Genomic DNA, 14119 nt, shown 5'->3' on the forward strand with positions numbered 1-14119 from the left:
AGCATGGATCCCCAGTCTGGGTACTTACAAAGGTAACCAACCAACACTTCTCTTACACTGATGTTTTTCTCTCCCTCTCTCTCAAAAAAAGCAAACGTCTCTCTCCCTTTCTTTCTCTCTCTTCCTCTCTTTCTCTTTCTCAAATAAAAAGCAAATGTCCTTGAGTAAGGATTAAAAAAAGAGATGTCACAATATGGAAAAACACTTATAATACTATATTGTACTTTTTAAATGCAGGGGAAAATTTTAAGTATAGTATGATTAAAATATTTTTTGAATTACTCATATGCCGAAAATGCTAGCAGTGATCATGTTGTCAATAGTTGTTACCTTCCTGGATTCAAAAACTTCTTTAAATCAGTAAGGGAAACTATAAAATGCTAATTTAAAAAATTAAAGAAAATCTAAATAAATGGAGAGATACTCCATGTTCATGGATAAAAAAATTCGGTATCATTCAGATGTCAGTTCTTCCCAGCTTGATCTATAGGTTCAATAAAATCCCAATCAAAATCCAAGCAATTTATTTTGTGGATACTGACAAACTAATCAAAGTTTATATAGAAAGACAGAAGACCCAGAGAGCCAACACAATTATTGAAGGACAAAGTCAGGGGGCTGACAGTCCCCAACTTCAAGACTTACTATCAAGTACAGTAAGTAAGACAGAGAGGTGTTGGGGAAGGAACAGAAAGATCTGTTCCTCGTTTCCAGGTTCCACAGAGAAAAGAACAGGGAGCCCAGAAACATATCCACATAAATACTAACTGATTTTCAATAAAGAAGCAAAAACAATAAAATGGATCAAAATTAGTCTTTTCCACAAATGGTGCTGGAAGAACTGAACACCCATATGCAAAGAAATGAATCTAGACAAAGACCTTATATCCTTCACAAAAATTAACTCAAAATGGATTACAGACTTAAATATAAAATGCAAAACTATGAAACTTCTACAAGAAAAGACAGAAGAAAATCTAGGTGACTTTAGGTTTGGTGGTGAGTTTTTAGATGCAATACCAAAATCATGATCCAAAGGGAAAAAAAATTGGTAAGTTGAACTTAATGAAAACGAAAAACGTATGCTCCATGAAGGATGTCGTTAATAAAATAAAAAGACAAGCCACAGGCTGGGAGAATATATTTGCAACACACATGTGAAGAAGGACTTATATACAAAATGTACAAAGAACTCTTAGAACTCAGTAAGAAAACAAACTAGTCAATTGAAAGGTAGGCAAAAGATCTGAAAGGAACAACAGGAACTTGCATTCGCTGCTCTTGGGAATATAAAATGAATGGTGCAGCCACTTTGGAAGAAGACAGCAGCAGTTTCTTGCAAAGCTAAATGTACTCTTACTGTATAATCCAGCAAACATGCTCTTGTTTACCCTAATGAGAAGTAAGCATGTCCACAAAAAAAAGGTACAAAAATGTTTACAGTAGCTTTATTCATAACTGCCAAAACTTGGAAACCACTAATATGTCCTTTAGTAGTAGAATGGATGAACAGCTGTGGTATAGACAATATAAGAAAAAGAAACAAGCTATCAGCCACAAAAAGACATGGAGGAACCTTAAATGCATACTGCTCAGTGAAAGAAACCAGTCGGTAAAGACCACATACTGTATGATTTCAAATGCACAACACTCTGGAAAAGGTACAATATGAAGTCAGCATTAAAAAAAAACAAAACCCAGAGGTTGCCAGGGGAGTTTCAGCAAGGGAAGTGAGATATAGTGAAGGAATGAGTAAGTACAGCACAAAATATTTTTAACACAGTGAAAAAATTCTGTATGATATTGTATTGGTAGATACATGACTATGTTTTTTTTTAATCAAAACTCACAGAACTGTACAACACAAAGAGTATAAACTATAGGCTTTAGTTAATAGTAATGTAGCAATATTGGTTCAATTGTATCAATGCACTATACTACTGCATGATGTTAATAGGAGAAATAGTAACATCTGTTAATAGAGGGTGGGGTTTGGGGAGGACTGGTGTATGAGTAATGTCCTTTCTGCTAAATTTTTCTGTAAACCTACAATAACCACTCTAAAATGTAAAGTGTTTTAATTTAAATAAATAAGGAGGACTTCTGCCAAGATGAAGGCGTAGGTGGAAACACTTTACCTTCTCGCACAACCAAATCTAAAAACAACAACGTTTTAGAAACAATAAACACAGCCAAAGCACAGAAAATCGAATAACACGGGAGTCTGACAACAACAAACCACTCAGCTAGACCGGTAAGAGGGGCGGGGCCAGCAGTGGAGCTGGTCAGGCAAAAAAAGATCCCCCGACCCAGGCAGCCAAGGGTGAATCCCAGGTATAGGGTAGCGAGGGCAGACCCAGTGAAGGCGCAAGGTGGCTGGCTGAAAGGGGTCACAGGTTTGTGCACAAATAAACCACCGAAGGAGCGAGCAGTGAGACAGACCCAGCAGGCCCCAGAGGTGGGAAGGAGCAGAGGGGACCGCTATTGTCCCTCTTTGATCCCACCCCCACATACAGCATCACAACCCAGAGACCTGGGTGGCCCCGCTCTGGTGAACAACTAAGGTTCCTCTCCTCCTACGTAACAGGCACGAACAGATCAAAACATGGCTCAAGAAGAACTCAGAGCCCCAGAGCCGATAAATCTAAGCGAACAAGAAATTGCCAATCTATCAGAGGCACAGTTCAAAACACTGGTGATCAGGATGCTCACAGAACTGGTTGATTTTAGCCACAAATTAGAGGAACACATGAAGGCTGAACTAATTGAAATGAAGGGAAATGTGCAGGAAACCAATAGTGATGGAAAGGAAACTGGGACTTAAATCAAAGGAGTGGACCAGAAGAAAGAAAAAAAATAACCAAACAGAAAAATAGGAAGAAACAAGAATTCAAAAAAATGAGGAGAGGCTAAGGAACCTCCAGGACATCTTTAAACATTCCAACATCCGAATTATAGGGGTACCAGAAGGGGAAGAGGAACAGTCATGAGTGGAAACCTTATTTGAACAAATAATAAAAGAGAACCTCCCCATTCTGGCAAAGGAAATAGATTTCCAGGAAATCCAGGAAGCTCAGAGTCCCAAAGAAGTTGGACCCAAGAAGAAACACACCAAGGCACATCATCATTACATTAGCCAGGATTAAAATGAAGGAGAGAATCCTAGAAGCAGCAAGAGATAAGGGGACAGTCACCTACAAAGGAGTTCCCATCAGACTGTCAGCAGATTTCTCAAAAGAGACCTTACAGGCAAGAAGGGGCTGGAAAGAGGTATTCCAAGTCATGAAATCCAAAGACCTACAACCAAGATTGCTCTATCCAGCAAAGCTTTCATTTAGAATGGAAGGACAGATAAAGTGCTTCTCAGATAAGGTCAAGTTCAAGGAGTTCATCATCACCAAGCCTTTATTATATGAAATGTTAAAGGGACTTACCTAAGAAAAAGAAGATAAAAAAGATGAACAGTGAAACGACAGCAAACTCACAGTTATTAAGAACCACACCTAAAACGAAAGCAAACTAAGAGGACAGCTAGATCAGGAGTGAACCATAGAAATGAAGATCACATGGAGGGTTAGCAACAGGGGAGTGGGAGAAGGAGAAGGGGAGAGAAGGTACAGAGAATAAGTAGCATAGACAGTAGATAGAAAATAGATGGGGGGGCAAGAATAGCAGGGGAAATATAGAATCTAAAGAACTTGAGACACGTGGTCATAAACTAAAGGGGGGGTGGGGGAGGGGTGTACAAGGTGGAGGGGAATGAAGGGGAAAATAGAACTGTAATGGCATAATCAATAAAATATATTTTAAAAACATATCTATAAAAATATATAAATAAATAAGTAAGTAAGTAAGAACAAAAATGAAAAGAAAAACATCCTTTTCTGGGGGTGGGGGGAGCCTCTCTAATATTATATGTCATGAAGCTTCTATTCAGAAAAATGTACAAAAGTACAAAGTCATAAAATTTTACATACAATTTCACAATGTTCACAGTACCCCATATCCCACTCAGGATCTCCCTTCACCCAGGTTTACGACTTCTAAATTAAGGAGAACAAAATATAAATTTATCCTTTTATTCCCCAAATTTTTAACTTTTACACTAACAAAATAAACTTACAACCTAAAAACAGGTTCTAAGTTTACAGCCTTCTTTTATCGTTGAATAAGCAATTAATTCCTTTAAGCCTTATTTCCTTCAAACTACTCTTCACCCATAATTTATGTCATCACACACAAGATTATAAAAGTTTTAAAACAATTAAATTGCTACTTTAAAAAAGTATTTTATTTATTTATCTTTAGAGGGGAAGAGAAGGAGAACGGGAGAGAAATATCAATGTATGGTTGCCTCTCATGGGTCCCCTGCTGGGAACTGGCCTGCACCCCAGGCATGTGCCCTGACTGGGAATTGAACCACAATCCTCTGGTTCACAGGCCCGTGCTCAATCCACCGACCTACACCAGCCAGGGCTGCTATTTTTTTTTACTCTAGATAAACTTATTCACTTATTCCACAGGTGGGAAAAAAGTCTTACCTGCAAAATGGGAAAAGTAGCAGTGGTGATACCCATTTTATGTAAATCTAAGAGCATTTCACTTCCACTCCATATTTTACAGGATGATTCATAATCTCGTTCCACAAGATGTTCAGAGTTTGCCTCTAACCAACTGGAATAAAAATAAAACAATTCCATCATCCAGTATTGTCCTACATGGACCATTTTCATAAAACAGAGAATTGAGATACATTAAGTCTGTATTCCTTGAAGCTCTTAGTACACAAAAGTGGATTAAGATACATTTTTTAAAGCATGCATATCTCGATTTGCACACACACACAAAAAAACCAAAAACCCCAAACCATTTACATAGCTAAAAAGCAAGTTTTTATTCAGAAAAGAAAAACATGCATGTCATTTCCCAGTTGTGTTTTGTGCATTCACACTGCTTTACTTGACTGTCTCCAGAAAAAAGCTTTATTTTAGGGCTCATCCCAAATGCTAAAAGGAAATACAAAACAACCTAATATAAATTACATTTACATATTGACACAAAAAAGAGAGTGACGGAGATATATATATTCATTAATATATATATGCGTGTACATTCAATAAGGGCTTAAATGTCTATTATTATGCCAGACACTATACTAGGTCATAGAAATACAGCAGTAAATAAAATAGACAAGGTCCTTATTATCATGAAAATTACATTACACTAAAGGGAGAAAGAAAGAAATTTAGAAACAAATATATAAACAAGAAAATATCAGGTAGTAATAAGAGGTATATTAGGTTAATGTAATCTAATTGCTACTTTAATTTGAGTACCAAGAAAGCCTTCCTAAGGTGACATTTATTTTAACAGATGAAGGCAAAATGCACCCAGTCATGGGAGGATCAGAAAAAATCATGCAAAGATCCCAAGGTGGTTATCAACAAATTATTCTCACTGAAGGACCTGAGAGAAAGTCAATGCAGCTGCAGCACAATGGGCAAAAAGGAATACAGGTATATATGTTAGAGTGATAAGCAAAAATTAGATCCTATTCGGCCAGGATAAGAAATTTGAATTCTATTCAAAGTACAATGGGAAGGTTTTAAATGGAGGACTGTAAATAAGAGAGAGACCAACTATTTTAGGTGTTTAAAAGATGATTCCAGCTTCGAACTCAGAATGGGTTACAGGAGAAAGGCAAGAGTGAAAGCAGAGACCTATTAGGAGGCTGTTACAGTGTTCTAGTTGAGAAGTGATTGTGGGGTGGAAAATATGAAATTGAAGGATTTCGGATACATTGCGCAGGTGGCATTTACAAACCTTACTGATAAATTGAATGAGGTGGGGCAGTCATCAAGAATAACACTTAAAGTTTTGATTTGAGGAACTGGTTAGTACTGTTTCCTTAGACAAGAAAGACAGGAAGAGTAGGTAGGGGAAGGGAGTAAGTTTTGTTTTGGAAAGCTGAAATTTGATAACCAAATGAAGATATAGAGTTGGATATATGAAAATAGCATTCCGGGGACAGGATGGGGCTAGACAGGTTCAGGCCTCAGCAGTACTGCTACGGCACGTGTAACTCAGGGCAAGAGCAGAGCTAGGAATGAAATGAGGTCCTAGGACAAGTTTCGAGGCATGTCAACGTTTAGACAGCAAACAAAATAAGCACTATCAAAAAAATGAGAAAGAGTAAGTTGTGAGGAGGAGGAAAACCAGAAGATGTCATAGAAGCTGTCTAGAAAAAACGTTCCTGTATGTCTCCTCTACTCTGACTACTTCATTTCTGACACCTCTGGTCACTAAATGTGGGGGTTTTCTCCTTACACCAAGCAATTCGAGACACCAGCTGGGTGTCTTATACAGGCATGTGTCACTTAGTGACAGGGATACATTCTGAGAAATGTGTCCATAGGTAATTTTGTCACTGTGCAGAAAGAAACTTCCAGAGGCGAGGGGTGTGTTTATGGCATAGTTTCAGGGATGTATACTTATCTACAAATTCATTGAGGTGTATACATTAAATATTTACAGCACTGTGTATGTCAATTATACCTAAGTAAAATGGGTTTAAAAAACACAAAATGTATTTTTATGTTTAAAATGGGGAAGACAAAAAATGTATATATAGTATGTAATCATTTGGATAAAAAAGAAGGGAAAAGAGCAAGTATCTACCTTGACTCATATACGCATAAACATGCACTGAATGATAAACTTGTGCAGGAGGTCAAGAACTAGGCGTACGGAGGATGGGGTGAGAAGGTCATTACAATATAAATCTGTGTATACCTCTTCTGTTCAAACAGGTGACGGTATAACTTTCAAGTGTTTTTAAAAGTATACTGTACAGGGAACAAAAGATGCTGCAGTATATGAAATGGGAGTTAGAGTCAGGGGAGGGTTTTCTCTAAGATAAACAGATAAAAAACCTAATGTCTAATGGAAGAGAAATTATTCAATGCAAATTTTATTTTATCATTATTTTTATAGATTATAAATTTTAATAAAATTCCTACTAAATATGATTTTACAGTATTAAAATCTTGATTAGTTGAAACTCATTAAACCAAAATCCTACTCCAAATGGAGGATAAAGAGATTAATTAAAGCCATGATCCAGAATTTTAAAATGTTAAATGAAACCATTAGTTTATGTTCAGCCCAAAGTCTTATACATAGCCAATGGGGAAGTTAAAGTAGCTATCCTGTTAAATTAGGATTAAGATTCGAAATTATCAATTTAAAAGATTGATTCTGTCCATTATATTCTTTTGAATAAGACAAAAGTTTGGACTAGCCAATTTTTAAAAGTTTAACTGGCAAGGAACAATCCATTTCCAAAGTGCCTGGTCAGTTTACTGACTGCAAATACTCTGGCATAACAACACGTTTTTAATTCTAAGGCAGCACAAATGACACTGACAGACAAAGGTTCTTACTTAATGAGGCTGCAGCACACAGCCTGTAGGGGCGCATGGTCTTTCTTCCTTATGTTACTGTTGACCATACTATCCAGTTCGTCCCGAGCAAACCGCAGCTGGACTTCCGTTATGCTGTAACTTGCTGACTCCCGGGCACAGTCCTCAATGTTATGAGCTTCATCCAAAATAACAACCTGTTCCTTCAGATTGATATCCATCTATAAGATTAAAAAAATTTCCTGTAAAACTTTCAGAAAAAAATGGATTTAAGAGCAGTAGACATATTTCATTTTTAAAAATCATACTATAGGCCAATATTGCAAGTGCAATTACATAAGCAACTGATTTTTAGGTCTTAAGACTTCGAAAGTACTAAAGCCAACCAAATGTCAGCTCAACATTATAGAGTTTACCACATTTCATTCTCAAAATACTTTACAAACTTATTACAACCAAAATAATGTGTTAAGTGAAACAGGATCAAAGTACAGCTGGCTACACAAAGGAGTATACAAATCCCACTATAAAGGAATCTCCAACATCATTTAAAAGGCAGAGTAAAAAAACCTTTAGAACTAAAGTAACAATACAAAATTCAAAAGACTCTCAAAATATTATTGTAATATGATATGTATCTTTCGTTTAGTCTCTCCTGCAACACTTCACTCTGACCAGTGCTCTTCCCCAACCTCCATGTGATGTTGGCAGGACTGTTAGTCTATTCATCAAGGACATCTCCACTCTTACTACACGGGCAGACTCAGAGGCCAGGCGTGTCAATTAAATCAAGTATCCATCCCTCCGTTGTCACAGCCACTAGTTCAAGAGTGGATATGAGACCCAAACTAGGACAGTCGGGGTAGTCTGGAGTGACTAATAGAAGATCAAGAATTTTTTCCAGGTTAGCTAACTACCTTTCCTTATCTTTGTTCCCAATGGAAAGAATCTGCCTTGAGCATAAAGCCATCACAACACTGAGTTAGTAGTTTTTCTTAAGCTCTGCTGAAGCTGAGTTCGTGTTACTTGCAATTGGGAGAGTCCTGACTTAAGAAATATTGCAAAGCCACTGTCAATGAGTTACTCTGAGGAAATAACACTACATGGAGGGTTGACGATGACCAAGGAAGAACCGGGAGGGAGCTGGGAATACAGCAGGGTTTAAAGAGGAATAGGATTTGCATTTGGATAGACAGAGAGGAGGGCATTTCAACACAAGTGCCATCAAAATCAGAGATAAGGGAAAGAACCAGGAGGTAATGTGTGAGGGGTTCCAATAGGGCTTTTGCAACAGAGAAGGCTGAAAGGGTAGATTCAGGTCGGACTACTGAGCAACTTGAAGTAAGCTTAAGAAATATAGACTTTTCCCCATGAGCAAAGGGCAGTAAGAGATTTTTATGCAGAGGAAAGATTAATAAAGTAATATTAAAAGACTGATCTGTCATTGATCTGTATCACTCAAGAAACAGACCTAGCTAAGAGATAACCAATTAAGAGGTAGGACAGTAGAGATAGTGAACAATGTCTATTAATTAATTTCAAACTTAAGAAGATAGCTAATGAAAGTTTTGCAGTCAGATATAAAGAGAGAAATAACAATTAAATATACCAAGTTATTCACTTTTTTTGGTCTTATACTGTAACAACTAGATGTTTCTAAGAAAAACCAGGCAAATAAACACAAATGCTGTATACAAAGTTCACTTCTCAGAAGCTCAGAAAGCATAATTTGCAGTCTGCATATTCTCCCAAAATAACTTCTTCGAAGCAGAGTCTTCAGATAAATGTTTTAAAATAATTCTTTTGCCCTGGATGGTGTGGCTTAGTGGGCTGAGTGCCGGCCTGCAAACCAAAGGGTCACTGGTTCAATTCCCAGTTAGGGCACCGGTCTGGGTTTTGGGTCAGGTCTCCAGTAGGGGATGTGAGAGGCAACCACACACTGCTATTTCTCTCTCTCTCTCCCTCCCATCCCATTCTCTAAAAATAAGTAAATAAAATTTTCAAAAAAATAAAATAAAATAATTCTTTCTGACTATTCATAAATGAAAAGGGTGACAGCTATTAATGGGTCTCAGCTGGGGGCAACTTTGCTTCCCCAGGTATATTTGGCAAAGTCTGGAGACATTTTTGACTGTTACAACATGAAGGTACTGGTGGCATCGAGTGGGTTAGGATGCTGTTACTACCAATGCACAAGTTAACCCATCACAACAAAGAATTATCCAGCCCAAAATGTCATCACTTACCAAGGTTACGAAAATCCTTCCTAAACCCTACTTCAGTACTAGGTCCTTAAAAGTACAATAGTTATTACGTTGGGAATTAAAGTGACAAGGTCTAAAATTCAGTTTTTATTACACCTTAGAATGGTTTCAGTATTCTAATCTGTTTATGCACTTATATAAGTTAACTATAAAACAAAAAGTAAAGTAAAAGACATGAAAACATCTAAAAGCTTTTACATTCATCTTCATATCCCAATTAGTAGGAAAAAAGTTCTAATTTTTATGTATGTACTCACACTTTCCCTTATTTGTGCATCTAGAAGATAGTTGTAGGGACAAAATATTATATTGGCATCTTCTATTAGCTCTCGCGCTGTGTAATACGGACATGCCTTTAGTTTTTTGCCCAAGCTGACGAGCTCTTCTATATCCCAGGCCTTGCACATCCCTTGCAGGGTCTGGAATGTTTGTTGACCACTAATTTTATGAACACCGTGATAAAAATAGCAGGACTTTCCCTAAAAACAAATATGCATAACTGAAATGTGAATCCATACTGGAAAAGAAGAAATAAAACCAGTTTATCTCAGAATTTTAGGAACATTCATGACAGAAAGCAAAGATTTTATAGAGGAGACACATTATACCATATCGACAATCTCAACCTTTTAAAAGACACTATATTAGTTGACTCAGTAGAGCTTCAGATTAGTATAGCTCCAGATACCCCAAATCAATTTGAGAAATACATTTTTAAGATTATGTTTGTTTTGGCTTTGTTCTGATTAAAGTGATATTAGGTAAAAATATTTCTGCAAGGATACACAAGAGCAATGGCATCACTAGTTGCTTTCAAAGATGAGATTCCTAGTGACTTAGTGACAGGAGTTGGAGAGATTTTTCTCAGACACTTTTGTACCTTTCAAGTTGAGACATGAGACAATATTACTTAATCAAATCTAAATATGTAGAAAGAAAGAAAGAAAGAAAGAAAGAAAGAAAGAAAGAAAGAAAGAAAGAGAAAGAAAGAAAAGAGGGAGAGGAGAAATGAAGGAGAGGAAGGAATGTCCCAAGGGAAAAAATAAAGAGTGTTCACTCCAAATATTTGGAAAATACGTAAGAGTATCAAGGGGGAAAAAGCCTATATTATAATTCCATCACAAAAAATGTGTTATTAACATTTTGATATGTTTCACTTCATATATCATCTACATGTATGTAGTACATATGTATTGATGTCTTTACAATGTAACCTAGAATTAAAGTAATGAGAATAAAAAAAATTCTCCCCAAGCATTGAGGATTATTAATAATCTAGCCACAATAATCACTTCTCACAAAACTAGGATTATTTTTTTTCTCTCTGCCTATTTTAGTAAAACTCCTATAAGAAATATTTTCTCGTATCACTAAGTATTTTTCACTGTTGTCCACATGTGTACATTGAACTGATGCCACAGTTGAAGAACCTGTTTCATTATTATTGAGCATTTAAGACTGTCACTAATTTCTGCTTTATAAATAGTGCTGCAAAGAGCATTTGTGCACACATTTCTAAATATTTTCTTAGTAGACATTTAGTATGAAGGTAGGTGCCTTCAGAGCCTGTGATTAAAAACTGTTAAATTTCATCTTAACAAAAACAGGTATTTGTCTATATCTAAAATAACTTTTCTAGAACTATTTCTGGGGCTGATTTTTTTCTTAACTGAAACAAAATTAACTTTTAAGAGAATAAATCCCCTGCTTTTCCAGTATAAGAGAACTTTAGAAAAAGAAACAGTGAACAAAAACACATGTGCCTTTGGATCAAGCCAAAAAATCAGAAAGTTTACACTTCAAGGGCACTTAGAATGACACTCCTGCGAGGGCTGATAGCAAAACCAGAAAAGCTCATCGTTTTAAGCGGTGTAACACAACCCTGAGCGCAGTCTGTCAATTGAAGTGTTATCACGCTTTAAACTCTTTTTCACTCAAACTGGCAGTTATCTATTTCTCATTTAGCTTTGGTAATTCAGCCACGGTAAACACAGACACCTATGGTGACTATGTAATTGGCCCTCATTACAATACCAAATTACCCTGAGAGCTGGGAACAAGAAAAAGAATGTTCCTGTATGCCTAATGAGCTAAGCATTCTGAGGCAGAACTAGGTCAAAACAAATAACTACAAGCAGGTATCTCCAATCACGTGTATTGCTAATGTTCAAAAACAAAAGACTTGTTTACTTTAAAATAGAAAGTAAATGCCAATGAAAAATTCTGACCATGCACGTCTATGAGATTACTTTTTATTTTTACATGATTCACATTCGTGACAGCAAAGATCAACCAAAAACATAACCAGCACTACAGGGTTCTAGAGGATGACATGAAATAAGACTGTTTGCTTTCAACACACAATCTTAAACTTTATAATTGCTTTTAATAAGGGACAATAAGTGGTTGTTGTACTTTTCCCAATAACAATAAGATCACTACAATGCCAACAAGTCTTCTTGCATAGACTATATAGACAGAAAACAAATTTCAAGAATTTGAGGAATCCAGTAGATAAATTAGTCATTTATGGAATGATGTCCACTTAAACATATAATTTACAGGGTTTTATCACTAAGAGCCTTTTATCTACTTTATTACTTTTTTAGCATTTGACTTTTTACTATTTTCATCTCTCCCTAAAGAGAACTTCTTAAATTTTGAAGATTTCACAGTTCCTCAGTTAGTTAAAAAGAACTTATCAAAAATATATAACTAGAATTTCAAAAATGGTTTTATTATATTTTCTTCCTAGCTCTGAACAAGTCCCTTAAGTGTTTCCACTGCATTTCCTTAGTAGTTATACTTCATATTTACATGAATGTCTACTGAAGCATCTTTTGAATGTCCCCAAATAAAATGAATAAATTTCCATCTAATAAAAGAAAGCACTAAGAAAAGCATAATACAAAATAAATTTATTTAAATTGTAGAGTAGAAGGTGATATAACAATTAAACAAAACTCCAAGAGCCACAGCTCATAGCTTTTTGTGTAAAAACAACTCTGACAAAATACTAGTGAAAGAAAGAACAACTTTTAAAAAACATTAAAGTATCATTGGTCATTTCATATACTATCAATTTACGGTTCACCAATAATTTCTGGTTGTAATTCCAGACTCAGAACTTCCATTTTAGAGTAAACTATTTATCAAACAGGTGTACAGACTACTTTTGACAAAAATTATTTTTAAATTATATATCTTTAGTAAGAAAGACTTCTCTACATTCCACGTAGTCCAAATTCTTGTTATTCTAGATTTCCCTGGAAAACTTCAAAACCACCAATGACATATCTTTAAAGTTAATAATTCATGTAATTTTTTAAGAAGAGAAATGTGTGCTAATTAGAATGAGACAGGATAATCATTATATTTCTCATTCCATTAAAAAAATTTTTTAATCTGCTCAGAAAAAGCCTAAACAAATTATCTTCCTTTGAAGTTTCTAAATATGTAGAAGACGGTAATGAAATCTAATTAGATTAAATCATTTAAACACTTATCTCTTCATATGACATCATCCATGTTTGACTACTTTTGGTACAAGGACTTAAAAGAAAGTAAGAAGACATCTGATTACAAGGGTATTAATTTCAAGGCATTAAATACCCCCAAACTTTAGGATAAAACCTCATAATTTTAAATTTAAAAATTTTCTCATGGTAAAATCATTTTGCAAAAATATCAATACTAGCACTTAATCCAATTTTCATACATTACTTGATCATCACTGGAAATGTACATATGAAATAAAATGAGCACCAAAATTTGAGTAACTTTAACCCTTGCAACCTTACTTTTTCTCTAAAACAAAATAACGTTACTCACATTTTTCCCATCCAGCAACTCCATGCACTTCTCATTTCTGTTGAAGTTACCTACGACTTCAGGGTGGACGCAAGTGTGATCTCTGCTGGAAAGAATAGTCATCGGGACCCCTGAGTACGCTGTCCTCCGGAGCTCTCTAGTAATCTGAGTGATCTGCTTGTGTGTGCGTGTCCCAAAATATATTTTTGGTACCGTGGATTTCCCCCCATGATCCTTCTTAATGGCATTTGAAGAATCTTGACTGTTCCCTTGTTTAGTAGAACAGCAGCACCTAGAACAGTGACCAGACTGCTGTTCAAAAAAAAAAGAAAGAAAGAAAAAGATAACTGATGTCTGGATACCATAAAAAATATTATCAAACTTCTCATGGAATCAGAGCCCATGAATTACAACTGTCAAATAAAAAGAAATTTCAAGATACTACCTAAAAACCACTCCAACTCTCAAGTTCTCAAATGTTTTAAGTACATTTAAACTTTCCTCTTTCATGAATTATAAAAACAATTGGACAAAACCGAGGACAGTTTTAATTTTTGCTTAGGCTTCAAGTGAACTTGTAATATTAGAGCGTAGAGGTAATAGTACTGTTTTCTGTTCACAACA

The 14119-nt window shown here is 35.7% G+C and overlaps 1 protein-coding gene across 1 annotated transcript in view; it reads right to left on the minus strand.

Annotated features, from left to right (window-relative positions):
* Window positions 1-14119, minus strand: part of BRIP1 (BRCA1 interacting helicase 1) — a 115183-nt gene that overhangs the window by 62960 nt on the left and 38104 nt on the right. Inside the window, exons 7-10 of the mRNA XM_037163755.2 lie at window positions 13517-13807; window positions 9943-10164; window positions 7443-7642; window positions 4542-4674 (exon numbers count right to left, since the gene is read on the minus strand). Of these exons, the coding sequence (XP_037019650.2) occupies window positions 4542-4674; window positions 7443-7642; window positions 9943-10164; window positions 13517-13807 (846 nt within the window). The remainder of the gene's footprint in view (window positions 1-4541; window positions 4675-7442; window positions 7643-9942; window positions 10165-13516; window positions 13808-14119) is intronic.

The sequence above is a fragment of the Artibeus jamaicensis genome, unplaced genomic scaffold, assembly GCF_021234435.1.
Source record: "Artibeus jamaicensis isolate MK-2021 breed Jamaican fruit bat unplaced genomic scaffold, CSHL_Jam_final contig_1998, whole genome shotgun sequence".
Lineage (NCBI taxonomy): Eukaryota > Metazoa > Chordata > Mammalia > Chiroptera > Phyllostomidae > Artibeus > Artibeus jamaicensis.